Source organism: Rhinolophus sinicus, linkage group LG10, assembly GCF_036562045.2.
Source record: "Rhinolophus sinicus isolate RSC01 linkage group LG10, ASM3656204v1, whole genome shotgun sequence".
Classification (NCBI taxonomy): domain Eukaryota; kingdom Metazoa; phylum Chordata; class Mammalia; order Chiroptera; family Rhinolophidae; genus Rhinolophus; species Rhinolophus sinicus.
The window spans coordinates 40542794-40570660 of record NC_133759.1 but is presented as its reverse complement, the minus strand read 5'-3'; the positions used below and the strand labels follow the sequence as shown (position 1 = coordinate 40570660).

Sequence of the window (27867 nt, the reverse complement as noted above, 5' to 3'; positions counted from 1 at the left end):
CCTCAGTTATGAGGTGGGAGGATGAGGAGACCACTGAGATGGTGGGACCTAAAGAGGAGGGAAAACAGCCCCTAACAAAGGGACAGCCAGGGCATAGGTGCAGAGTGGGCTGGGCTCACCCTGCTGGGTTTCTCCCCAGCCGTGTGGCTGAGGCTCCCCAACCCCACATCTAAACTTCCCCACTCCAAGGCTCTAGCCCCTGAAAACTCTCCCCTCCTTCTCAAGATGTACAATTATCCCAGCCTTCAGGCCACCCCAGCTGCTTCTGTTATGTCTTATTAGTCAAGTGGAACATTAATTAAATGTGAGAATAATAGAGCCAGAGATGGGGGAAAATTTGTAACGCCCAAGGAAGAAAAGAAGTCCCTTCACAGGCCTCTGCAGTACTGGAACGCTGAATTGTGGGACAATGAGGAAGGCTGTCTCCCTGACATTCCTTTTTGCCAGGTGACTCAAGGCAACACGCCTTGGGATGTGCGTGGAGGGAGAGGGGTACGGTGAAGGAAACCAAGAGAAACCAGGGTCACCATACTGGGATAAACCAGACCCTGTGGGAAAAGAATAAAATCCAAACTGCCTCCCTCTACCCCATCCTCACTCTCTGATGGCTTCCTGGTGATCTTCCCATTTATAGCTCAAGGCCCAGCCCAAAAGACCCCATCTCTGGGAAGTGGAGTTAATCCTGGCATTTCCCCGGGCTGTGGCAGCATTATAAGCAGCTCTCTGTCACAATTCAGGTTCCTATTTCCATGTCTGTTCCCCTCAAGTTCCTCAGAACAAGGCCGGGCCCTGAGCATCTGTTGATGAACACTTGTTGGAAGAGCAAATGTGTTTTGTCAAGATAAACCCTGGGGCTGGTCATCTGTGATTTCAAACTCCTCTTTCAAGCGAACTCTTGCCCCCCATCCAGCCAGTACAAAGCTAGTAGTCTAGAGTTGTTTGAACTTCTTTAAGTGACATTCAGGTCCTTCGTAATCTCATCCTAACCCACCTCTTTATCAGGGTTTCTCAAGTATGTTCCTGAGTCACCTACATCAGAACCACCTGGGGCCCACACTGGACCTACTGAGTCAGAATCTGAGGGAGTCTGAAGAGCCCCAGTCTGCAGACAGTACAGAGAGTGGGAGGAGGTAGTGACAGGCAGGGGGGTTGTAGAGCGTAGATGGTGGGGCTCTGTTGGAAACTGAATAGACGTGCCTTTTATATCAATCCCCAGGGCTGCGGTTTCCTCCTTTGCCAAACAATAAAGTGATCTAAATTAAACACAGTGCTCCTAGCAGAAACAATGAGAATTATTACATGCTCCGCTACCTCTTGGCAAAGCCTCTCGTTGACTCAGCCAACCTGGGAAGGCACTGAGAACAGCCTGTGTTGTCCACCCGCCCTGCCTGAAGGAAGAGTGCCTATCTGCTTCATTTCACCAAGGTCGTAGAGCTGTGAACACCTACCCTGGGAGGGTGGGAGGGGTGGCAGGGCACGGGATCAAAGTGGACCTGCCCAAAGAGCCGCTTTTTCAGCTTGCCTTCCTTCCCTGCTTTGTGCTCACATACCTGCAATGGCTTGGCATGTAGGGCCTTCCAAACCAGCCTGTCTGCAGGCTTGGGCTCCTCCCCAGCCCAGCTCATGCTGGTGTGCTCTGTGCATCCTCACACCCCACAGCTTTTGCACTTTCAGTCCTCTGTCCCTTGACTATCCCTCCTCTCATTTCCCCAGCTGATAAAATCCAACCTACGTTTCCTCCTCTGTTAGGCTTTTCCTAACTACTCCCACACTTCCAACAGGAGTTTCTCTCTACCCTGTGCTCCCACAGTAATTTATCATGATCCCATGAACAGAAGCTAAAATGTACTGAGCACTTGCTATATGCCGAGCCCTCTGTTTCCTGTCTGGACTCTCACTGCTATAGGCCCCATGTATGTCCCATTCTTTCCAGCCTGGTGGGGGAGTGGAAGAAAAAGGGGTGGGGTAGGGTGGGGTGGGTTCTGACGTGGCCTTATGAGGTTGCTGGGTGCTCCAGTTTGCTGTGAGAAGCAGCAAAATGATCCAAGAGACATGGGTGTAGCCCAAGGGGCACAAGCAAGAAGATGTTGCAGTGAGAGCCCAGGGCTCACAGACCGTGTGGACCAGTGACTGTAGAGCATGCGGGAATAAGTCCCACGCAGGGGAGAGATAGTATGGCAGATTGGATTTGCAAGATGGCCCCAAGCTGTCCCATGCCACAGGTTCATACTGCAAAGAAATACTGACGCTTCTTTCATGGAGAAGTGGGGCTTATGTTCCCTCCCCTTGACTGTGTCATGTGACTACAGCACAAGGATGCCATGTGACTTCCAAGGCCATTGTAAAAGGTGATGCAACTTTGGCCTGGTTCTTTTGGGTCACTTGCTCTTGGAACCCAGCCACCATGCTGTGAGGGAGCCCGTGTGCAGGTGTGCCAGGCCACAGCCCCAGCTAAGGCCCCAACCAACAGCCAGCACCAGCTACTGACCGAGGAAGACTGCAAGATGCCCCCACCTCAGCCCCTGTGTGACCGCAACAGCCCAGGAGACCCTGAGCAAGAACCACCGTTAGTCAGCCCCAGCACACCCAAGAGAACAACAGATTGCTAGTGCTTTAAGCGAATAAGTTTTGGGGTGATTCCTTATATAACAATAGAAAACAGCTCAGATGGAGACTGAGTAGTAGGAGCAGGGAGACCCTGAAATGACCAAGTTAAGTTTCCATTTCTTGGCCAAAAGGGAGCTTGGGATAGAAACGAAGTTCCAGTCTAGAAAGTCACAATTTTTGCATCTTTGACTTTTAGACTGGAAATCATACGCTTTATGCCAGCTGTGTGACCTTGGGCGAGTCACTGTCCCAGTCGGACCTTCAATCTCTATAGGGCTAAGATGCCCACCTTACAGGATGGTTGTAAAGATTAAAGGGGATCATGGCTGGGAAGTGCCTGGACCTCACCCGGCATTCCTTGTGTGCTAACCCTGCCTTTCCTCACGGCTGCGCACAGGTCGGGGAGCACCCTGGCCGTCTTCCTTGCCACCTCCACTCCAGGTCATGCTGACACCTGAACACGTGTGTGCAGTTCCAGGGGACACACAGACACCCCCTCCCTCCTCCCTTGGTGCTGGAGGGAGCCGGGAGCCAGATGATCAGTGGGGGCCCTGCCTGGATGTGCTCTCTGCTCATTGTAAGTGCCTGCCACCTCTGCCTCCCTCCTTCCCAAGGACAGCTCGAGCTCAGCAGGTACTTCATCAGGGCGGAATAAAACCACCAGAAATCTCCTTCTCATCCTATCCCCCATCCCATCTACTCAGAGTAGGACACTTGGCTGCTCATACTGCCCCCTGTGACAGGCAAGGCCTGGATGGAGACACAGGCCTTCCCCTCCAGGGGCATTTGAAGCTTCTGGCCAGTCACCTCTTCTGCTGGTGCGTTAGCCTAAATATTTACCATTAGTCCAGATAGCAATGACCCATTTAGTGAGCACTGATTGTGCAATGACCAGAGGCTTCACACATGTACCCCAGTTGATCCCCCGCCAAATCCCTGTGGTAGGCACTACAATCAGGTCCGTTTGATAGAGGAGAAACTGAGAGCAAATAAGTCACCTTTCCTGGGATGCAGTTGGGCTGGAATCAGGCCATTCTGACTCCCAGGGCTCCCTGCACTTAAGGGCTATCAAAGTCTCCTCCAAATTCAAGCACCATCTTGTCCAGTGCTTAGCGGAAGACACCCTATGGTTCTGACGAACAGACAGGCAAACAGACCTACTCTTTCATTCAGTGAGCACCTATTAAGTACCAGGCTGTTTCAAGTGAAGGGACAGAGAAGTTAACAAAAGGAAGTCCCTGACCTCACAGAGGTTACAAGATAGTGGCCCAGAGAGGTGATGTCACCTGCCTGAGGTCATGCAGCCAGTAATTAGCCATATCTGTGGGCCAACCAGAAGCAGAGGGGGTGGTCACTGGGAAAGGGCCCATCTGACAACCCAGGGTCAGTCCAGCCAAGGCACGGAGGACAGGAACTACTTTGGCAACAGACTGGCCAGGGTTCCAATCCCAATACTGCCATGTTCTCACCTTACAAATCTGGGCAAGTCACTTCACCTCTCTGAGCCTCTGTTTTCTCCTGCGTCAATGGGGATGGTGAAGCCCACGGTGAGATATTTGGGAGGGTTAAATGAGATCTGGCAAGTGCTAGGGACTGGCGCATCCTCTTTCCCTTCCAGTAAGGGTTTCAGACTTCTTCCACTTCCTCTTTGTGGGCTACGTTGGCCTTGGTCAACCCTAATGAACTTGGAAGAGATCTGGGCATACTGTGGTCAGATCAGCCACCTCCTCTTCTGCACTCTCAGTTCATTCCTGGGGTCCTGTGGCATGAAGTAGCAAGGCTTTGGTGTGGGTAGGCAGATTAATGGTAAAGGTTATAGCACAAATTGTAAAAGAAAGGATTAAAAAGATAACTCTGGCAGTGTGTGGAAGGTAGATTAGAAGGGGATATATTTGTCAGCTATTGCCACAACAATGCTGCATAACAAACCACCCCAAAATTCAGTGGCTTAACACAATGACCATTTATTCTCACAAGTGTGCAGTTGGAGTGGCTCTGATCCACATGTCTCTCATCCTTCTCCCAGGAGCATGGGTGAGTTGAATCTTGTTCTCATGGCAATGCCACAGGCACAAGATGGTGAGTCTTAGGCTTGGAACTGGCCCACGTCTGTTCTATTCCACTGGCTAAAGCAAGTCAACGGCCAAGGCCAAACTTAAGGGGCAGGGACATCCATTCCATCCATGATGCAGCCTTAGCAAGGGCGTGGCTGCAGGAAGGGGTGGGGAATTGGGACCAAATCTCAGTTATCACAGGAGAAAGTGGGGAGGTAGTGTGTCCAGTTAAGAGGTCTCTGCAGATATCCAGGTACACAGTAATGATGGCATGGACCAGAGTCGTAGCCGGGGCAGTGATGAGAAATATCTGTTGGATGAATGAACACTCATACACCTTGCTACGGTCTGAATGTTTGTGTCCCCCCTAAATTCTTATGTTGAAATCCTAAAGGCCAATGTGATGATATTAGAAGGTGGGGCCTTGGGGAGGCGATTAGGTCGTGAGGGTGGAGGTCTCATGAATGGGATTAGTGCTCTTATAAAAGAGACCCCACAGAGCTCCCTTGCTCCTTTCCTTTCCACCATGTGAAGACACGATGAGAAGTCTGCAATTTGGGAGAGAGCCCTCCCCTGACCATACGGGCACTCTCATTTCAGACTTCCAGACACCAGAATTGTGTGAAATAAATTTCTGTTGCTTATAAGCTACCCAGTCTGTGGTATCTTATTACAGCAGCCCAAACAGACTAAGACACACCTTGACCATTTATTTCACTCCTGAGAATTCATGCTAAAGACAGGATCTAAAACTTGAAGACGTTTATTGCAGCATCGCTTCTAATAATTAAACACTGGAAACCATTTAAATGTGCATGAAATGTAACCCCTGCTCTCTCAAGCCTTTGAGAGTGTAGTAGAAAGAGACTGGGCTTTGGATTCAGAGAGACCTGGGTCCAAATTCCAGCTCCGCCACTTTTGAGACGTATGATCCGGGGCAAGTTCACTTCACCTTTCTGAGCCTCAGGTATGAAGGAAGGATGGGAAAACTCATAACTTTATAGAGCAGGACCAGTGTCAGGAAGGGCTTCCTAGATAAGCAGGACTCAAGTGGTGAAAGGAGGGCTGTGATTTGGGGAGGCAGAGGGAGAAGGTAGGTGCCCTCAGTGGAAGGGGTGGCAAGGCTGAAGCCTGGGTGGCAGGAACAGCATGCACGTCTAGTGAAGCAGGCAAACTAGGACTGGAGCTGAAATATTGGGAAGAGGAACAGCGGAGATGAGATATGGTGGGGTTAAGAGGCTTGATCACAAAAGACTGAATGCTGTGCCTGGAAACAGAATTGGGGGATGGGGTCAGGGAGTTGTGTGGTCCCACTCTGGGCTGGACCCTCGCTTAATGGGCTGTGACTCAACAAGTGCCTGTCCTGGAATAGTCGCTTAGAACCACTAGACATTCTTTTGTTTAAAATATAGTTCATTATGTTGTTCATGGGCTTCTCTGCCTTTCTGGTTTTAGGGAACCAATAGAGAGTGGGTCCCCTCCCTGTTAAACCCCTTACTTGGCATTTGATGTCATTGTCCCATTTGGTCCTCAGAGCCACGTGTATGTGTTTGAGTGTTTATCTCTGTATCTAGGACTCTGTATGACCATGTGTATTCTTGTTGTGTGTTCCTCTGTGTCTCTCTTGTGTCTCTGTATGTCTCCATGTGTGTTTGTATATCTTTGGTGTCTTTATGTGTGTCCCGTGTGTGTCGGAGTCCCCATATTAGTCTCCACATGTATACATCTGTGTGTGCTGAATGTGTGACATTTTCTCCACCACCTTCCCAGCACCCCGCCTCCTTGCCCATTTTCTCTATCTTGGGGGATGGCGACCCTGCCTTCTGTCCAGCATGGGCCAGCCTGGTGGCTGTGACCTGGTGGCTGTCCCACGCCCAGAGTGAGTGTGTCAGGACTTTGTAAAGCCCCATCATCCTGACAGCTGCAGTGGATCCATTTGTGACTTCTCTGGATACAAACTGAAAAATGACTGCCAGTAATGGTGTGGGAGGGACTTCTCTCTCGGCATGACTCTAGCCAGAATTTATTAAACTTTCTTTTTTTAATTTCTTTTAATTTCCCTATTGGACTCAAGTGGCTCATCAATCATGGGGCACCTTCAGTGTGAAGTGCATCACCAGTATTGTCACACGTCATCTGGCCACACCCGTCCCCTCAGAGCAGGCAGCACCCCAATGTCCCATACCCACGCCAGGCTGCGTCCCTGAAAAGACCAAGCTTATCCTTCATCAGAATGTTGTCATCCCTGCATCCCTCTCTCTGCAGTGTGGGACATTGGCTATAATTGCAATCGGCTGAGCCTAGATTGTGGCAGAGTAGGGCTTAAGAGCATGTTTACGGGACGGGGGTCTTCAAGCTTATTAGCAACAGGGCATTTGGAAACTGCTAGTGCTAGATCTATCTATTTGACTCTCCAGATCTACTCTCCCACTTTCCCCATTCTGCTCTAGGTTTGGAAAGCTAACCTTTATCAATGGCTCGCTTGGTCCCTGGTTTTCCATTGGGTTCAGCCAATGGTGAGTCTTAGAGGATATCAGAGGGTGGGAGAAGAAAGAGGTTGTAGTATTTAATCCCCTGGCTCCTTCCTTGTGTGGTCCCTCCACTGAAAGTTACAGCTGCTGTCAAGACTCTCTCTATCCAATCTGCTCTTATTCTGGGTTCTGGGAACTGCTATCTCCTTTCACCCCTTTAGGCTTAACAGGTCTCCTCCTACCTTCCCTGGGCACTGCACTATTCTTTGTGCACTCTGTGCATACTTTGATAAATAGTTATTTTATTAAATTATCCTTAAACTATCCAATTTGAGGATGCCATTTATTTCCTGGCAAAATTCTTACCAATATACTCCTTCTCCCCTAGGCCATAAGCAGACACAATTTTGCTGTTTTAAATTTTTAAACAAATCAACTATATTTGTTCCTGATGACAAAAGTGTCCACTGGGGGAAAGTCAGAAAATAAAAACTGTCATTTACCAAGTACCTACTCTGTTCTAGACAAGCATGATGCCAGGCATATTCCACATTTCTTTGCAGTACCCTGTGAGGTATGTTTTACTGCCTCTGTCATTTAGAGAGGTGACATTCGTTGCCCACAGTCACATATCAAGGTAGTGGTGGGCCTAGGAGTAAAAACCAGGTCTGTGAGATTCCAGAGTCCTTTCTGTGACTCTGCCCCCATTCGCAGAAGCCTTGTTTATCTGAGCATAAGTCATGACTGCCCTGAATAGTTCTCTGGCTCCAAAACCAATAAAGGAAAACCCGTTTGCTGCAGCCATTTAGGCCCTCAGAGTAGCCCTGGAGACGTGCCCAGTTTTGGCATTTGCGATGGTCAGACCCAGAGTGCTTGTGATAGATGGCTCTGGCCCCCTCTCTGCCCCAGCTGTGAGCTAGAGTTAAGCGCAGCCTTTCCTTGTGATTTCTCCCCCAAGAATCCATGCCCTAGATCTGCGCCCACAAGTGAATCCTGGCTAAGAGTTGATGGAGGCATCAGAAATGGTGAGTGCTAGGTGGGTCTGCAAGAGGGAGCGAGTCTCCTACACTTGGGCCACTCTGCTCTTCCACCGGCACATGGTGTCCCCCCTGCGTGCCTACCCCCTCTTCTCCAGCGTCTCTAGTGTTGCCCATTCTTCAGGGTCCTGATCAGCCCTGCTTCACGTTTGGCTAGACGTCTCCAGTCCATAGAGACACTCCTACATGACACATCATTGGTACTACGTTTCTCGGCACATAATTGTTGTCTAGTTGTTTATATTGTTTTTGTCTTGTATTCCAGCTGCCCTGGGAGCTCCACAGGACAACATATGTTCACTTCTATCTCACTCATTCATTCATAGATTTAATCACTTATCTACTCCTTGACTCATTCATTCATTCACTCCATCACCTAAAGTATTATTATTCTTAAAATATTTCTGGCCTGCCTTTGGCCATATATGGACCAGAGGAAATGACCCATCTTTTGAAAGTCCAGGTCAGATGTCCACAGGGCCAGGCTGATTCCTATGACCCTGACCTTATGAATGACCTTGACCTTACGTTGTCCTTTCAGAGACTCATGAGACTTTGGGTCATTTCCCCACAGGGACACTTCTCAAGTAAAATTGGAGCTCCCCTTTTAAGGTGCAGAATAGCTCAAAAAGCAGCTGGGGCTTGGTGAGCCAGGAGACAGGACAAAGCTCCCTATACCCTGCCCTCTCCTGGTCAGCTACATTTTCAGTATCTTAGAGGTTGTGTAGCATTATGGTTAAAAGTCAAAGACTTGATCTTCCACCTGGTGACCTTGGGCAAGTTATCCAACCTTCTGGGTCTCAGCTTTCTCTTCTGTAAAGTGAGAATAACCATAATACTTACATCACTCAACTTTTTGAGGATTTAATGTAATAATGTATGGAAAACACTTTGTATTAGCATGTAATAAAGGATTCACATGCAGTAAACAATTAGTTGGCTGAAATTGTTTATTATTGTTAGTGTTTAAGCATTGTTATCACCCTCATTTTACAGAAGGAAAACTGAGGCCTAGAGAAGCTAACTAATGTACCTAAGTCCCCCCGCCCCGGTGATTTAGTGGCCAAGCTGGTACTCGAACACAGGCCTTCGAGTTGGAGGCAAAGGCTAAAATGAAATGAGCTTTGTTGTCATGCAGCCCTTCTTCCCCACCCTGGCATGGGACGAGCCATATCCACGCCTGGGACCCCTTCACTTCTTTGAGTTTCATCCGTCAGTCATTAGCTTGCAAGTGACAGAAAGGACAGATCAAACGGACTTAAACAAAAAAGGAACTTATCAGCTCCATCCAGTGATATGTTCAAACAATGTCGTGAAACACCAGTTACTTTCCACTTCCTGGTTCAACTAACTTTGTGGTGACAACATTCACAAGCAGAATCTTCCCATGAGGTGCCAAAAATAGCCCCCGGAGGTTCTGGGCTTACATCCCACAACCGCAGCATAATAAGAACCTCTCCCCATATAGTTTCAGTAAAAGTTTTATAGTTGAGTCTCATTGGCCCGGCTTGGCCAGACATTTATCCTTGAACCAATTTTGGTAACTGAGGAGATTCATACCCTGACTGGCCAGGCCTTGGTCACGTGGGTCCCAAGATGGTGCCAGCCCCACACAAACCAACAGGTTCAAAGGCAAGGGAGGGTGTTTCCCCTTTATAAATCCAAGTTCCTGTTATAAGAAGAAAGGGGACTGGAGGCTGACCAGACAAAAGTAATAGCCTCCTATACAAATGGGAATAAGAAAACTTTCTTCTAAGTTCTTGTATAAATGATTTGTGATCCTGTAGAGAATATTTGTGGTACCTCTGGACTCCTATGTGGGGTTCTTCTGTTGTCCTTGACATCCACGTAACCCAATTGTATCCCCTTATCCTTCCAAGTCCTCTGTCGTCCAACTCCTTTCCTCTCCGTCTCTCTTTTCTGAAATCACAGCCAGGATATCATGAGATCTCAGCACAGGACTGCAAACAACAGAACCCAACTGTAGCTGACATAGCAGAGAAGGGGGATTTATTGCTTCGTAGAGAGACTACATACTCGCGGCCAATAGGAGGGCCTTCCTTGCAAGGGTCCAGGCAGCAGGGACTTTACAACCATCTTGTCCCAGTACTGTCACCACTACTGACACAAATGTCCCCCCAACAACTCTGAAATCTCTCCACCCAAGAGTCTACGTCCCAGGAGAGAGTGAGACCAAGCTTGGGCCACATGCTGACCCCTAGCACTAGGAGTTGGGGCAGAATGGCTGGCATCCCATCCAGGCTGCATGGGGTGGGGATAAGGCAATTCCCCAGAAGGAAAGAGGGACCCTTCTGCTGGCTGGAAGTCAAAGGGTGGATGCAGGCAGCCAAGGACAACAGTGTCCACTCCAGACTCACAAGTGGGATCTCATGGGCCAATGAGAAGGAACTCGTGGACTCTCAGAAAGCACAGTGGGCATCTCGTTGGGCCAAACGGAAGGCCTCTGTCAGCACCCACTGGGCCCCTCCTCCCCCACCTGTTGTCATCCTGACTCATGGCCCAGCATTAGTAGCAGATTAATACCTACTCCCCCACTTGCAATATTCAGGGTGCGGACTCCATGAAATCTGAAGACAAGCTCTAATTAGCTCGAAACATTGGGATAGATATTACTTGTGGCTGACAGCAAGATAAATATATCTAAAGGATCAGGCGATTTGGAGTTGGTTTTCATTTTTCTTCTGTAATAAGAAAGGTGATGGCAGGGGGTGGGGCTCTTATCTCTGGCGGGCCTGATGGATGACAAGGTGTCTGATCCGCCAGGGACTATGGCTCACAGGCAAGCCACCTATCACCCGCCCCTACCCCAGCTCACCCAAAGGACTTCCGTCCTCAGCAGAATGAGCATATATCTTCTGGAGATGGTCCAAAGATAAGCTTCATGATATTTCAAAAGTTAGATTCTTACTTTCTCTATTATGGGATTTGAGACATCAGATACTGGGTTGAAGGGTGGCTTCAGGTATTTAGTCTTTCAAAATACTTTCTATTAAAAAAGTTCCTGTAATTTAGTGAGGAGGAGTCATCAAAACATCAAAGAGAATATTGCAAAATGAAAAACAAATTCTCCATAGTCGTTGTCATCCTAACAATCAGCTATATTCATCTGGGTATATTCCCTTCCAGGGGGTAGAGTGGGCAAAGCTTGGGAATAACACATATTTGAGTTCAAATTGAAGAAAGTTCCTCTGTTTCCTGGCTGTGTGACTTTGAACAAATCACTTCACCTCTCTGAGGCTTGGCTTTTTAAAATAGGCAGAGTAACTTTGACTTCATAGGGCTGTGTGAATTAAGTGAGGAAATGTATTCAGGGTACCCAGGAGTTGGTTCCTATATACCAGTCCTTCTCTGTTGTCCCTTTCCAGCATTGCTCTTTTCCTCAGCACCCACTGTAGGCTAAGTTCTGTGGGAGACGAATACATACTCTGTCCTCAGGAGATTCCTTTTGTTACATTAACACATGTTAATTCACCAGACTAGCTAGCAGACAACAGAGAGTGGAAGAGTAAACAGGTAAGTTTTGAAGGAGGCAGTGAGGATATCTTATTCGTGGGTTGTACATTAGCTCTAGAGCCATGTCCCCTCTCTAGATGGGGTCACCAGTGACCCACCATACTGAAGATGACCACTAGAGTCTGCCCCAAATAAGCCACAGATACATGTGCCACACATATACACATTGCCCTGTATACCTGGGCACAAACACACATGCAGCCGTGCACGCCATCCACACACGGACCCACATGTGCATATACACCTGTGCACATGTACAGACAAGGCGTACACGTGTGCATATGTGCACACCATACAGACATGGACAGTGCATATGTGCATGCACAGCTGCATGTGCAGAGGCAGACACGTGCACAAACACGTATGTGCACATGCTCCAGGCCAGCTGAATACATCACACAACGCAATCCAGAAATCACCCCCGCGCATCCAGCTCCATGCCAGCCCTGTGGGGTGGCGGCAACCCCGCAGCCCCCGCTGCCCTCCCTGAGCACGAGTTCCACTCTGAAAGCTCCAGCTGGGCAGAAAATTGCTCTTTGGAAGCAATCTGGACCACACAGACTTGCAATTGACCTCTCAGCACGAATATAAGACCTTATAGGGAGCACAGCGTCTGGATTGGAGGGGGCTCACGGCTTCAGCTTATCAGTCTAGACTGTGAGTGTGGAAGCCTGGCCTGGCCCTGAGCCCAGACAGGGGCCGACTCTGCCTGGCCTCTCACAGGGAGTGAGCAGCCCCAACAGTCCCTGGATATTACCCATGGCCGGACCATGCCGTTCTGGGGAGGAGAGGAAGGGGGCCAGGCAGCTCTGCTTAGGAAAGGGAGAGGAAGCAAGTCCTCCATCAGCTTCAGCTCCTCTGCTTCCAATTCTGCTTGTCTTGACTCTCCCCACCTTTAGGGCCCAGTTTCTGCCCCTCTTCCTCCAGGAAGATTTCTCTGATTGCTCTGGCCTCCAGGTCTCTCCTTGCGCACCTTTAAGACTGCTCCCCAGTTTGTCTATTCCTCCTTATGGTAAATATCTGGAGTCTGTCACGTGTGTCCATTGTTGGAGGGAGGCTACTCTTGTGCCCTCTCACCTCAAAAGACAAGACCAGGGGCGGCCGGATGGCTCAGTTGGTTAGAGCACGAGCTCTTAACAACAAGGTTGCAGGTGGGCTGTGCCCCTGCAACTAAGATTGAAAATGGCAACTGGACTTGGAGCTGAGTTTCGCCCTCCACAACCAGATTGAAGGACAAAGAGGCACGACAAGAAGGGCCTGCAGACGATGCAGGCCAACCACGTCATGGCTGTGAGAGCACGAGCTGAGGCCATCCAGGCCCCGGAAAGCCCAAGGAAGTCAAGCCCAAGATCTCAAGCTTGGTCCACTTGCCCTCATCGCTCACCCTAAGCTTGGGAAATGTGCTGTGCCTGCACCACCAAGATCTCAGGCTCTGCCAGCCAAAGGCCAAGGCCAAGGCTCAAACCAGGGCTCTGGCCATGGCTGAAGCTGCCGCTTCGCCTCCAGCTCAAGCTCTGGCTCCCAAAGGTGCCCAGGCACCCACGAAGGCTCCAGAGTGGAGGCCACTGTCTGCCAACGTCACCCCTGATGTGACTCCTGAGCATCTGTCTGCGTGAGGCTGGTGGCCTTCTGTGCTATTTGTACAGATAAATCTGAGGCTGGATCTGTCAAAAAAAAAAAAATAATAATTAACAGGTAAGCTGGGAGGGGCTGCTTCAGGCCCTTCTGTAGCTCAGGGTTGATGATAAAGACCCAAAAATATCTTAGGGAGATCTCTGAACAGAGAGTAAAAAGGCTTTGAGAAAGAACTCAGGGGAGGCTGGGTCTGGGGAATCAGAACCCCCAGGAAGTCAATAGATCTCCTGTAGGAAGGTGTGTGTGTGTGTGTGTGTCTGTTGGGTACACACAGGTAGACACTGGGAATTAGAAACAGTGCATAAACTCGCCATTAAATTATCCCATTATTCATTTTCAAAAGCATAGCTATATTAATCTGATAAGCAACTACAGTCTTGAGAATCAAGCACATTTGTATTATCAGAGGGGAAAAAAGAAGTTAGAAAAATATATGCAACATAATGACTGGACTCTCAGCTCCGTTTTAAATGCAGGTTTCATTATTATTTAGGTTTGGTGAGGCCAATGGATCAGGAGATGACTGCCATTGTTACTTACAGTTCCTAAGAGGAGGGAGAAAGCCACACTATGTAGGGCCACATAGGGAAGCAACAGGGTCTGTCAGGAGGCTAGAGGGAGCAGGAAGTGGGGGATGGGAGGGGGGAAGGGGAGGTGTACAAGAGTCTTTAATGTGGTTTCTGCAGGGAGGACCAAGCCAGGCAGGGTCAGAAAGTTTAGGGTTGGCTGGTTTGAATCATCTCAGTGGGCTCTGGGACATAGGGGCTGTCCCTAGTTGTCTGGAACCTGGCCCTGGGTGATTAGGGCAAAGAGATATTAGCCCAGAGTATGGCAGGGGTGTGGACTCTGGATCATTTTGTTTGTATATGAAAGGTGCTCCTAGGTGAGTCCTTTACTGTCTCTAGGAATTGGCTAAACCCGGGAGAGGCAGTCTCTCCAGAATCAGCAAGACCCCAGAAGTAAAAGCATCAGAAACAATGGTTAAATACAGTGCCTGAGGCCTAAAACAGGTTCTGGTGCCTACTAGGAAATCAGTGAATATTTGCAGAAGGAAGAAAGGAAAGAAGAGAGGGAAGAAGAGAGAAAGGAGGGAGGGAGGAAGAGAGTTGGCATGCTGAGGACTCTTTGGATGCCTATACCATCCTCTCTGGTCCCTTGAGCTTTGTGGGAACTCCCTATGCCTTTCCTCAGCCGTCCAGGAACTCTCTTCCTCATAGACAACTCTGATTAAATCACTGATTATAGAAATGCACCAAATGGGCCCACCAGGGGGCAATGTTTCAGCCATCTCACTGTCCACCAGGCAGCTTTCCTATCCATCCACACTTATCATACCTTCTGAGCCTCACATAAGACTTTGTTGTTTTGTTTTTTGATGCTGTTTTTGGTTTGTGGATAGGTATTGCTGCCCCGAGAAAAAATTCAAACAGCGTCAAGCAAGCACCCCCGCATGTCCTCCCCTGCCTGGGCTCCTTCAGTTCCCCTTTTGCTCTGTACTCATGCATCCCAGCAGAAAGTCTGCATAAGAGCATACCAGTCCATTCCCACGCCACCGCAGATGTAACTGATGTACACATTGTTCTTTGCTCTACTTTTTTCACTTAAAAATATATCCTGGAGCTGTTCCACATCTATACATATGGAATGGCCTCATTCTTCTAAAGCAGGAATAGTACCCCATAGTTTTGCATGAGCCCTAGTTGATTAAGCAAGCAGACACTTCCTGGTGGACAGATATCCAGGCTGTTTGCAATTCTGGCTTCTACAAATCACACCGCACTGACTACCCTGTGTACACATCCTCATGCACAGGTATGGGTATTTGTATGAGGAATTACGGGAAACGAATTGTCTTGTGGAAGGTACATATGTGTTCAATTTTCAGGTTGCCATCCAAAGAGGCTGTATGAATTTACAACTCCACCATTCTATAATATGAGAAAGATAACAGGGGTGTCTGTCTGATGAAATGCTTAGCTAGGATTTGAAATGCTTAGCAAGACTTCAAATCCTGGACTCTGGCTGGGGAATCAGATTTGCAATCTACTCCAGCCAACCATCTGACCGGGGGGCACAAAGTATGCCCGAGAGTTGGAAAGCCAATCAGGCCATCCTCCAGGCCTCAGTTTCTTCATCTGAAAATGAGGAGAGGACTCTTTAGCTGATGTTCTAAAAGTTCCCTTCTACCTCTAACCTTCCAAGTCTTTCTGCCTCCCCAGGCCTCTGCACCCCGAAGTGTAAAGTGGGACTAGTAGTCTCTATTTTGTTTATTGTGATGGGTGATGTGAGGATGTAATGAGATGGTCGACATGCCAGGAAGGTTGGGTGCTTGCCATAGGAAGAAGTAATAATTAAACACTTTTGGAATCCCTTGCCAGACCACTAGCATGGTCTGGGGCACACAACAGATACTCAGTTAAAGTTTTAGGCCGAAGAAATATTGAATGTGGAGGCAGAATAATGTTGGGACTGTCCAGAGGTAGGAGACGCCTTCATCAATACTGTTCCCTCTCCGTAAAATGTGGTTCCCTCTAAGTGGGCATGGTTATAACTTCTGTGTCCCCAGGACTGACAATGGAGCCTGGCCCATTAAATGCTTCAGGATGGAGGCTATACCCAGGATGTGATGTGGCAGTGTTCTCTTCCAAGGTGTCATGTGACTTTGGGGAGTGATTGGGGGACAAGCTCCTTGGTGTCTTCTCCCTTCATCCACTCCCCTCCTTTGCTTGGGTGGGGTGGACCCCAACAGGTCCAGGGGTCACAAACTTCAATGTTCCTTCTTGGTGACTGGGGCAACACATTGGAAGACAGTAGGGAGTGGTAGAGAGTGCGGTGACGAGGGGCAGCCAGGGTTGGCTCCAGCTGGCTGTTGTCAGGAGAAAATGTAGGTTCATTCTTTTCCAAGAGACTTTCAAGAAGCCATAAATCCACATTTTTCCTGAGTTTTAAATGTTGGCTATTCGGGTTTTTTCAAGAAACTGTGGAGTCACACAAAACAGTCTGTAAAGTGGTGGTGGCTCACAGGCTATCAGTTTTGGCATTCTGAAAACTGTCCTCTTCCCCCACTGTACAGAGAAGAAAATTGAGGCCCAGAGAGTGGGAGGCATTTGCCAGAGGTGACAGTCAAGATCAGAGCCTGGACCCCACGTGGCCCCTAATTTCTCCTTCTCTCCCTCTCCCCTTCCCTTCCTTCCTCTCTCTCCTTCCTCTTCTTCTCTATTGGGTATCCCTCTGCTCTGTATCTGTTTCTCTCTGTATGCATCTCTCAGTCTTTATCTCCTATTCTCTCCTAGGTATCTCTTTTTTAATTGTGTGATTCTGCGTGTTTCTCTGTCTCTCTTTGTCCCCGACACGAGTGTTCTCTTGGACAACAGACCTTCGGAGCTGGGTGCAGAAATGGCCCCCAACAGCACCCCATCCTGCGGCTTCTGTCTGCTCGGTTCCCCTCCCGCCCAGCCGCCCCCGCCCCAGATTTCCGGCAGAGCTGGCAGGCGGCAGGCAGAGTTGAGTACCCACGGGGCCCGCTGCCGTCAGCGTCCCTTCCCGGAGGCCTCGACCCCTCCCCGCTGACCTCACCCGCGCAGCCGCCTGGCTCCCATATAAGCAGCGGTGGGGCAGAGCAGTGGGCAGCTGGCGTCCGGGTTCCTGCGTGCGCTGCGGGACTCCTGACCCACCGCCTCCAGACCCTGAAACTCCGGACTCACAGCCCCAGGATCCCGGAACCGTCCCGTGGAGCTCGCGCGGGGCAGGTAACCACCTTTGTTCCTCTCACCCCCGCAGGCGGCGTCCGGGAAAGGGGGCCCTCTCCGCCCAACCTCGGGTGTCCCCGGGGAGAAGCCACGGCATCTGTGCAAAGGTGGGACATCGCGCTCGTACCCCGGGTCTTCTATGGCGCGGGCACACTGGCGGGGGTCACTGCACCTGACATCTGAACGTCGGATGGAAGATTCGCACCCCCGCCGCTGCCTGGCTGCCGGCGGCAGGTCCGCGCCGGGAGGCTGTGGCACAAACAGGCGGTCGGCGTCCGCGGGAGAGGCTGGGAGTTAGAATCCCGATCCCGACGTTAGAAACAGAATTTTCGCATTGGAATCGAATTTAGCCCTAGAATCTCAGTCTCAGCACTAGAAATAGAATTTTCGCGTTGGAATTAACGATGAAATCAGGATCTTAGCGTTAGAATTCAATTCCTAGCTTAGCCATAGACTCTTAGCATTAGAAATAGGATCTTGGCGTTGTAGTTAGAAGGTTGGCGAAGGGCTGGTGGGATAAGAACGTTGCGTTGGGAGCCTTGGGGAGAATCTCAGCCTGCGACGATGCAACGAGCGTCCTGGCCGTCGGGCTGGCGCTGCAGTCCGGCCGTGGGCTCCAGCGCCCGCTGCCCTGGCTCGGCCCGACACGGAGCAGCGGTGTGGCGACGGGGTTCCCACCGCCTCCGGGCTCGGCTGGCAGAACCGGGAGCCGGCAGGCGCTCCAAGCGTCTCTACGGGTGTGGACGCCTAGAACTGGAGGCAGATCCCCCCGCTGCCCCTGCACCGCCCCAAGGTGGCAGGTGGTCCTGCTCCCCGGAGAGTGTTTAGACGGTTTATTACTCTGGCATCCGGGACCCGCTGGGACAGGACAGGGGGAGACGGAGCGCGCTGGGAGGGGGCGTGACGCGCTTATTCCTCCCCCCTCTCTCCTGACCCCAGACACCTCCGAGATGACTGCCCCTTGGTTGCTGCTCACCATGGCTTTGACCCTGACACTGACCGACGTTCCTGGCGGTTGCGCACAGCCCGACGTTGCCCAGCAGGAGGCGGTGATGGCAGCCGAGCACCCGGGCCTGGGTGACCTCCTGCGTCAGGCGGAGCGCCTCTCACTCCTCCGGGAAGACCTCCAGCAGCTGCGAGGGGAGCAGGGAGATCGCGAATCTGGTGAGGGGCCGGGCTGTCCCGGGCTGCCCCGGCAAGGAGGCCGTGGAGAGGGCTGGGGGAAACGCAGACCCAGAGCGGAGGGAGCGACTTGGTCAATCGGTCGTTTGCCTTTCACAAGTTCAGAAACTCTCACTGGCCACACCCTTGGTAGTGTCGTGAGGTAACCCTAGGATCAGATTACTCTTCCCTCTCAGTCCTGGGACTATTTCACATACAACAAACCTTCAGTCGGGAAGATTCTGTGCGGGAGAGTCTCTTTGAGTATGACAATTTTAATTACTACTAACTAGGCGCATAGAAGCCAGACACTCACTGTTCTAAGCACTTCAACACCTTATCAAACTATTTGCTATTCCTAACAACCCCTTAGATAGGTAGTTAGTATCTCACATCTCACACGAAAGAAAACTGAGGCTCAGAGAGGTTAAGTGAGTTGCTTATGGTCACACAGCTAGGGAGTGGCAGAGCTGGGATGGGAACCAGAAGTCATGCCTTTGATTACCTGTGTGAGTGTGTGTGTCTGAGTCCTGAAAGGCAGATGTAAGGCCATGACTCTGGGTGACTGCAGCAAGGACTCTCTGCCTTGACTGGGAGGAAGGCTGGAATGCGCACTCAGGGGTCATGGGGTCCCTCACTGGCCTCTTTCCTTCCTCAGAGTCCCAGAACTTTCAACCTGACTGGCTCTCCAAGCGTCAGCATCCAGGCAAAAGGGAGGAGGAGGCAGAAGAGGGAGTTGAAGAAGAGGAAGAAGGAGGGGCTGTGGGACCCCACAAACGGCAGCACCCAGGCCGGCGGGAGGATGCAGCTGTGTGGTCAGTCGATGTGACCCAGCAGAAGCGGCAGCATCCTGGCCGGCGCGCCTCCTGGCTCGGGTACACTTTCACCAAGAGGCAGCACCCAGGCAGACGGCTGGTGGATCCCAAGACCCAAAGGAGCTGGGAAGAGGAGGAGGAAGGAGAGATGATGCCTGAAAAACGCCAGCACCCAGGCAAGAGGGCCCTGGGAGGCCCATGTGGGCTCCAGGGTAACTGTGGTCAAGCCAGCCTCTTGCTGGGGCTCCTGGATGACCTGAGCAGGAGCCAGGGGACTGAGGAGAAGCGGCAGCATCCTGGGCGTCGGGCGGCCTGGGAAACCAAGGCCCAGCCCCTGGAGGAGTGAGCCCAGTTTCCTATAAATTTGAGTTTGGGGTCTGAAAATGTCTTGAGTCCTGTATGTTCTATCTCTGTCTGACCCCCCCTTTCTCTCTTCCTTAGATCTCTGATCATAAACCTGAGACCCCGTATATACACACACTGAAACCCCTGGCCTTGCCCTCCTCCTTCAGGGACATGAGAAAGCCAGCCTATGACTCAAAACCCCATATTACTCCACTTTGCATTGCTGGCAAGGGGGCAAATCCCAGAGTCCCTCCCTAACCTCACTGTCCTGCTCCCCCACCTTCCTTAGCCCTGGCAAAGATGACCTTCTGTCTCTTCTAAGGATTCCCCAGAGACGGGCAGAGTGCCTCTGGGGCAAGAAACCAGTGAAGGTGGGGTGGGACTGAGCCGTGATGTCTACATCTAGCTTCCATTCCCTGCCCCAGGTATCAGGATTGGCTACACGCAAACTTTACCCCAGGATCCTCTCCTCCTCTTGGTCCTTTTTTTTTTTTTTTTTTTTTGTAGGTGGGCAGCACCTGACCCACAGCTGTGTTCTGCTTGGGGGAAGATCCCCTGTGGTGCTGTGCTGTGTGGTGTCTGTGGGATAAATGTGTGTGGGGATACGTAAACATTGCTCTGGAAGTTGTGGCTTTGTATATAACACGCTAGGTCCCTTCCCCTTGTCAATGATATCATCCTAATGATAATAAAACATGCATCTAGATACTCCTGGAGCTCTGTGGTGGCAGTTCTGTCTTAGCTGGTCTGGGGTTTCTCTTTTCAGCATCAACTGGGGACAGGACTAGAGCTCTTCAGCTCTGCTGAGAAGGGAATCAGGGAACCCTGGGGGGTTAAAATTCTTCTCCACCAATCCCATCTCAGAACAAGCTTGGGAGGTGGGCAGGGACTCTGGAGCCCATTTCACACCTGGGACAACTGAGGCCTGGGGAAGAAGAAAGGCTTGCTGGAAGACACAGCTAGCTGAGGTGTAGCCATGGTTCTGAGGGGCCAGCTCAAGACCCTGCCTTGAGTTTGCCTGGTTTGATGAGATTGCTGATTTGGCTCAAGTTTGTATTCAACAATGGTCTGTGGCAGGAATCAACAGTTTGTGTCATCTGGCAGGCACAATGAAGACTAAAAAACAGGCTATGGTTGGAACCCAAACCAGGGGCCTTCTGGGGCGGGGCAGGGAGGCAGCCTGGGTGCAGGACAAGAGGGATGGGTGGGGACTGGGGCAAACCGAAGAGGCCATCTGAAGACACTTAAATCCAAAAACTTTAACATTGTGTGAATCAAATAATAATAACAATAATAACAACATCAATAACATGTACTCAGCACTTCTGTGTCAGGCATTGTCCCAAGCATTTTACATATATTAATTCTTTTAATTGTCACAATAATCTTTCTAGCTATTACCATTATTATGCCCATTTTCCTAATGAGGAAACCAAGGTACAGAATGATTAAATAACTTGTCTGAGACTGAATTTGGCCCACTCATTGCCAGTTTGCAACCTCTGACTTAAACTAAACTCCAACATATCCTCAGGCCTTGACTCTGAATTAGACAGACCACCATCTATATGGTGGAACGATGGGCTACTCAGCTTTCCTGCAAACAGTTTTTAGTCACTTTCTTGGGTAAAGGAAGGAGGGAGCAGGAGTGGGTCTGAGCCCCAGGTCATCTCCTCAGTGAGCTAACAGTTCAGATGGGGCAGGGTTGGAGGAAGACTTGGGTTTATAAGATGCATTCACACACACTATCTCCGTTAATACTTCCCAAAGTGCTCTGAAATATTGAGCATTTGATGGATTTTCAGATTTCTCTCATTTTTATTTTTAGATAAGGAAGAAACACAGAGTCTTGCCCTGAGGTACATGAATCATTTACAGCTGCCCTTCCCTCTAGCCTTGACATTCCACCCCACTGGGCTGCCCTCTTCTGGAAACTTTTTTTTTTTTTTTTTAAGGAGGGCGCAGCTCACAGTGGCCCAAGCAGGGATCAAACTGGCAACCTTGGTGCTACCAGCACCACGCTCTAACCAACTGAGCTGACCGGCCACCCTGGAAACTCTTAAACATCCCATTGTTGCCATCAGGGCAAGTGGGGCCCTAGCAAGATTCCCTCAGCTCACAGACTGCCCCCCAAAGGTAGGTGCCTTCATAGAGGTATTATGGACCACTTATGCAGCACTTTCTGGGTGCTCAACACTAACAGACACTTTCTCACTGGCTCCCATGACCACCCCATGAGACTGGCTGTCATTTCCCACCTTCCTAATTAGAAACAGAAGAAACAGCTTCCCCGGCAGGTCATTTTTGTGGTGTCATTCTGCAGGTGTGCTCCCCAAGCCCTTCCACAATTTCGTAAGTGTCTAATTCCAAGGGCGATATTCAAAATATTTAACAACTGGCACAAGACAGACCTCAGCTATCAGGTGACATGTTCGTCAGAGTAGATGGATTCTGACACACCTGTAAGGCCCCGGCAGTGTGAAGAGCTGAATGTTGGCGGTGTTAACCCTTTTTGTTTAATATTTCCGAGATGGTTTCTATTTGCTCTGCTGAATCCTGATGATCCCCACTAGGTAATTCCTCCTCCTCCTTAGTTGTCACTTCAGACAACCCCTCGTGGGATGTGGCACCACAGCCCTCTCCTTCCTTGCAGCTGTCGCTTTTTGTAATTGTATCTGTCTTAAGCTGGGCTCCCCCAGCACCATGCCCCGAGGCAGGATTTGAGTGCCAGTAGTTTCCTTGTAGGGTGATCCCTGGAAGCACTGGTGTGGGCGTGGGGGAGTGATTTGGGGAAGGGAAGGAAGGGAATGGGGCCGGCACTGGGGAGCAGGTTTCACTTGGGAAACTGTACAACAGACCTCAGAGTTGTCCTACTTCATGGGGTGAGGAAGCTGGAAATTTTCTTCTGATTCCCAATAATCAGGGATTGTTAACTCCCTGGCGCTTCCGATTTGCCCTGTGCCCTGACCACAGAAGACTCTTCGGTGAAGAATCTCAGGATATCATTGCGTGTCCTGCACAGGTGAGAGCCGAGGGGCACTGAGGGCCCAGCAGCACCTACCACAGTCTTCCTGGCTTACTGTTTCATAAATGGCTCCTATCTCACCAAACTCGGTGATTCCCGAAGCAAGGACCACTGAGGACAGTGCCTGGTGCAGGGCAAGTGCTCAGTGAACAGTTTTGAACATACGAAGGCCACACAAGTGAAGGTGGAGCTGGGATTTGCAACCAGGTCTGCCTGATTTCTGGGCCCGAGAGGGAGGTGGTGGGGCAAGCCCGAATGTTGTAGGGCACTGTCAGTGACTAGAACTTGAGATGCTGGCCCCAAAGAGGGCCACAGAGATAAGAGCTTATGTTGCAACCCAGTGTAGCATCTACTTAATTATTCTACCTTTTAAAACACTTCAGAGGATACCAAATAGCCCTCTGCAGGTGCCAGTTTTCACCGCTGCACTGTGCCAGCAAGAACCTACAATGTGCAGGGCCCTGTGCAAGGAAGGCACTTTCCACCCACCACTTGCACCCCACTTTATGGGTGAAAAATGCCTGGCTCAGGGAGGTGAAGCGACTTGCCCAAGGCTGCACCTTTTGCATGGATGGTAGCAGCAGGTTCCCCCTGGTTCTGTAAGACTCCAAGTCCGGTGGTCTTTCTTCTACCCCTGCTGTTCCTCGCTCAGGCGTCTTTGAAAAGCTGGGGAACATTTCCTCAAGGAGCTGCCTCTCACGAATTCAGCGAAGCCGCCTGATCTGCTTTGCTGTGAAATATCCCAGTATCATGACTTCTAATAGGTTCTTTAATTAATCCTTTCTGCAAACCTTATTTTGATTAATTAAATGCAATCAGAGGACTGGTTAGCGGAGAGACTCAGTTCCTGCTTGAGCCTCTTGGGTGGCGTGAGAACATGTGGGGCTTCTTACCTGAAGGATGTTGGCAATTAGCGCCCATTTCAACTGGCCGGTATGAGCTGACTGCCTTGGAGAACATCAATTAGCTGAGCGGTGAAATTGTGCTGAGAGTTACAGGTTACCAAGGGGACTTGTGGTCAATGCCAGAATTTAAGTGGCTCTAGTCTTCGGGGATCAGCTTTCCTGAATCGCGGCCACATCTCGGCCTGGTAATTATTGGCAGGATGATTTGGCCTCTTCCATTATGGAGAATGACTTCCTAATCGCCAGCTGCTGGGGAGGAGAGCTTCCTGGCACCGACGCAGGTACACCTGGCGGAGGTGCCAGATCCTGGCAGGCACACATGGGCATAGCTGCTGTGGGCCTATAGCCAGAGAAATGGCATAGGGCAAACACTGGGCTGAGCCTAAACTCCCCTGGGAAGAGCAGAGGGTCTCAGGGCAGCCCTGGAGAGCACGGAACACCAAGCCCTTCTTGAGAGGTTGAACATTATCTCCGAAGGGATACCTGGCCTCGGAAGTAAAAGGAGCCCCTACTAGTGCCAGAATCAGAGCTAATAATCACAACAGTGTTTCCTGAGCACTTACTATGCACTGAATATTGCTCTAGGAAGCAAGTCAGTCAACCTTCTCTAAGAGGAAACTGAGGCTTAGAGAGGTGAGGTGATTTGCCCGCACATCTGAGATTTACATCCAGACAGTCTGCTTCCGAGTCGCATGCTTTGTACACAACAGCACTTCTCAGTGTTGCTCTGAAGACCCCTAGGGTCCTAAGACCTTTCAGGGGATCTATAAGGTCTTCACTTTACTAACTATATACCTGTGTGAGGCCAGATTATCTTTACCTACTTTAACCAAAATCGAATTTGTTGATTAAATGTAGAAGCAGATAAGAGAATCCAGGTGTCTCCTATTAAGTCAGATACTTAAAACATTTGTGAACATATAAACCAGTGCCATTCTTCTCTCAATTTTTTTGGAAACAATATTGTCCATAAAATATTGTATTTTTGTTAGCACATTGTGGATTAATTCGTTATTTTGAAATGAACAAATAAACATTTTAAAAATTCTCATTTTAAAGGAAACCATCAAAACAATGAAAAGACAACCTACTGAATGGGAGATGATATTTGTTGATGATATATCTGATAAGGGATTAATATCAAAATTTATAAAGAACTCACGCAACTCAACACCAAAAAAACCAACAACCCAATTAAAAAATAGGCAGAGGACCTGAACAGACATTTCTCCAAAGAGGACAGACACATGGCCAATAGACATATGAAAAGATGCTCAACATCACTCATCATCAGAGAAATGCAAATTAGAACCACAATGAGATATCACCTCACATTTCTTCAGAATGGCCATCACTAATAAATCAACAAACAACAAGTGTTGGGAAGGATGTGGAGAAAAGGGAACCCTCGTGCATTGTTGGTGAGATTGCAAATTGGTGCAGTCATTATGGAAAACAATATGGAGTTTCCTCAAAAAATTAAAATTAAAACTATCTTATGATGCAGAAATTCAACTTCTAGGTATTTGAAGAAATCCAAAACACTAATTAGAAAATATATATGCACCCCTATATTCATTGCATCATTATTTACAATAGCCAAGATATAGAAGCAACCTAAGTGACCATCAACAGACGTTTGGATAAAGAAGAGTGGTATAAGACATCAAAGATGGTGGAGTGGATAAACCCTATGCCTGTGTCTTTCTGTGAACACATTAAAATTACAATTAAATTATAGGGCCAATCAACCTGGAAAACCATCTGAAGTCTAGCTGAACATAAGACTTATGACTAAACATATAAAAAAGAAGCCACGTCGGGAGGGGGCGGGGGCAGAGACATGGAAAGGGCCCCAAACCTTTGTGTGGCTGTTGAGAATCAGGAGGGATATCTCGGCTGTGGAGGTTCCTCCCAGAGGAGCGAGCCACCCCAGCCCCCCACACCAGGCTCCCCAGCCCAGAGTACTGGTGCCGGGAAAAGGAGCCCATACATCTGGCTGTGAAAAACAGTGGGGATTCCGACTGTCTGGGTGGGACGGAAGGCTGTGGGAAACCCAGAGGTCCTCTTAAACAGCCCTCACACAGACTCGCTCGCTTACAGCACTCACCTTGAGTTCCAGCAGAGAGATGGCGACTTGGGAGTCATCAGAGACATATGGGGTGGGGGTGAGGGGCAGACTGAAGTGTGTGGCTTTAGAGGAAAGACAGGACGACAGTTGGCATTGCCTCTTTGGGGGTCCTTCTCCCTTGCAGCCAGCAGACAGGCACAGTCTTTCCTGTGTTGAGCCCTCCTCTACGATTATGGCCAAATCTGAATCTGATTGGCCTGATGAGCTCTGCTGCTCCACCCTGCTGACTCACTGCGGCCCTGCCCCACCCAACTTTCCCAATGCCCAAGGCACTTTCTCTGCCAGCAGCCAGCCCTACCTGTATTGCACAGTTTCTTGGAAAACTATGGCAGCGACTATGGCAGCGACTGGCTTTGGTGTGCTCTGAGACTTTTGCTGAATCACTCCAGGCTCAGCACTGGCACCAAACCAGAATTTACATTAACCTGGTGACCACAAATCTTCCCACTCTAATGATTCCCTGAGACTGCCTCACCTAACTTGCCTACCACACCAAGCTCTATCAGTGGCTGAACCTTAAGGGAGCTGGCAGGTGGCAGCAAGCCTTGGGGTGTCCTGGCTTTTTGAAGTGCTACCCCAGGCCTGGTAGTAGTGGCAGACGTCCCTGGTTTATAGTGTGGCCACTCCCACACACCTCCAAGTATAGCACAGGCAGTGAATAACTGTGGATCGCTTTGTAGCTCCCACCAGGTAGTACCTGAACAGTCACATGTGGTTGGTGACCTGGTCCTGCACCAGAGCCCCTCCCAAGAGTCCCCAGCACCAACATACTTGGAGGTTGGCATCAGACCACATCAGAACACCGCCTAATTAGCCCCACAAGCAACATACACAAAGGATGGTCTCAATAGTCACCAGAGCCCACTGGGGCCAATCCTACTCAGTCAGGTAAATCCCCCGCACAGCAGCCCATAAGCTATGGACGTGGCCAAACCCCACAGTCAGTCAGCCTAAGGGTCAATCCCACCCAATGACATGCCAGTAGCAATCAAGGTTCAACTATAACAGGATGGCCCACAAGGGACACTCCTGGAGCTCCCAGAGCAGGAAGAAGACTGTGCCACTGGGCTCCACAGAACACCTGCTACATAAGGCCACCAGGCCAAGACTGGGAGGCACAGCAGATCTACCTAATACATAGAAACAAACACAGAAAGACAGCCAAAATCAGGAAAAAAAGAAATGCATCCCAAATGAAAGAACAGGAGACAAACTGAGAAAAAGAAGTAAATGAAATTGAAACCTACCAGAGACAGGAGTAAAAAATGGTTATAAGAATGCTCAAGGAACTTGGTGAGAACTTCAACAAAGAGATGGCAAGCATAAAAAAGGACATAGAACCATTTTTAAAAAACAGAAGTGAAGAATACAGTAACAGAAATGAAGAATGCAGTAGAAGGAATCACCAGCAGACAAGATGAAGCAGAGGATCGAATCAGTGATTTGGAATACAAGGTAGTAGAAAATATCCAATTGGAACAGCAAAAAGAAAAAAGAATCAAAAAAAGAAAAACAATGAGGAGAGTTGAAGAGACCTCTGGGACAACATCAAGCATAACAACATTTGCGTCATGGGGGTACCAGAAGGGGAAAAGAGAAAGCAAGAGATTGAGAACCTATCTGAAGAAATAATGACAGAAAACTTTCCTAACCTGGTGAAGGAAATAGACATACAAGTCCAGGAAGCACAGAGTCCCAAACAGGATGAACCCAAACAGGTCCACACCTAGACACATTATCATTAAAATGGCAAAGGTTAAAGACAAAGACAGAATCCTAAAAGCAGCAAGATAAAGACAAGTAGTAACTTTAGTAATATATAAGAGAGTTCCTATAAGGCTGTCACCTGTTTTCCTGTCACCTCTTCCTCCAAAATCATAACTGCTCTTGTCAATAACTGATATTTCTTATGGCCCAGCAGGGCCCTTTTCTACCTCTGGCTGTTGCTTGGTGGACTCCAGATACTGACTTTCTTGGCTTTTGGGCTCTCCCGTTTGCCCTCCAGACCTCTTCTCTGTCCTGTCTGCATCCAGTAGGCCAATCTCTACAGACTGCTCCTCTTCCCCCAGACTCTGGTGTGGTTAGGAGATCAGAGACAAGGAGGAGAGGAATACTGGGGTCCACTCTTCCTATGCTACAGCTCCTGTGAGGCCGCCCATCCCCATAGCCCCAGCTCTCTCTGGGTTCTGGCAATGCGGCCCTCTTCTTTGTCTCTTCAGCCTGCAGGGCAGTAACGGCTCCCCACTGTTGCTCCCCTCAGGGTGCTGCACTATTTCATGTGCTTTTTTAAAACTCTGTCCTCCCCATGATTAAAAGTCTCCTCATTAAGCTCTCTTTAGGTATCCTTTGCAGTGGGCAGCTGTTTCCTGCCAGGGCTGTGATGGACACAGCCTTACTA

The 27867-nt window shown here is 49.6% G+C and overlaps 1 protein-coding gene across 2 annotated transcripts; it reads left to right on the top strand.

Moving 5' to 3' along the window:
- Positions 1 to 16803: 16803 nt before the first annotated feature.
- TRH (thyrotropin releasing hormone) lies at positions 16804 to 20124 on the top strand. 2 transcript variants are annotated; one of them, XM_019746904.2, is made up of 3 exons: positions 16804 to 17194; positions 18027 to 18251; positions 18907 to 20124. In XM_019746904.2, the coding sequence occupies exons 2-3, from the start codon at positions 18038 to 18040 to the stop codon at positions 19407 to 19409; spliced, it is 717 nt and encodes a 238-aa protein (XP_019602463.2). In that variant the 5' UTR covers positions 16804 to 17194; positions 18027 to 18037; the 3' UTR covers positions 19410 to 20124. The 2 variants fall into 2 exon arrangements, with proteins under 2 accessions (XP_019602463.2, XP_019602454.2); XM_019746895.2 differs by having other exon boundaries at positions 16807 to 17087.
- The last annotated feature ends 7743 nt before the right edge of the window (positions 20125 to 27867 follow it).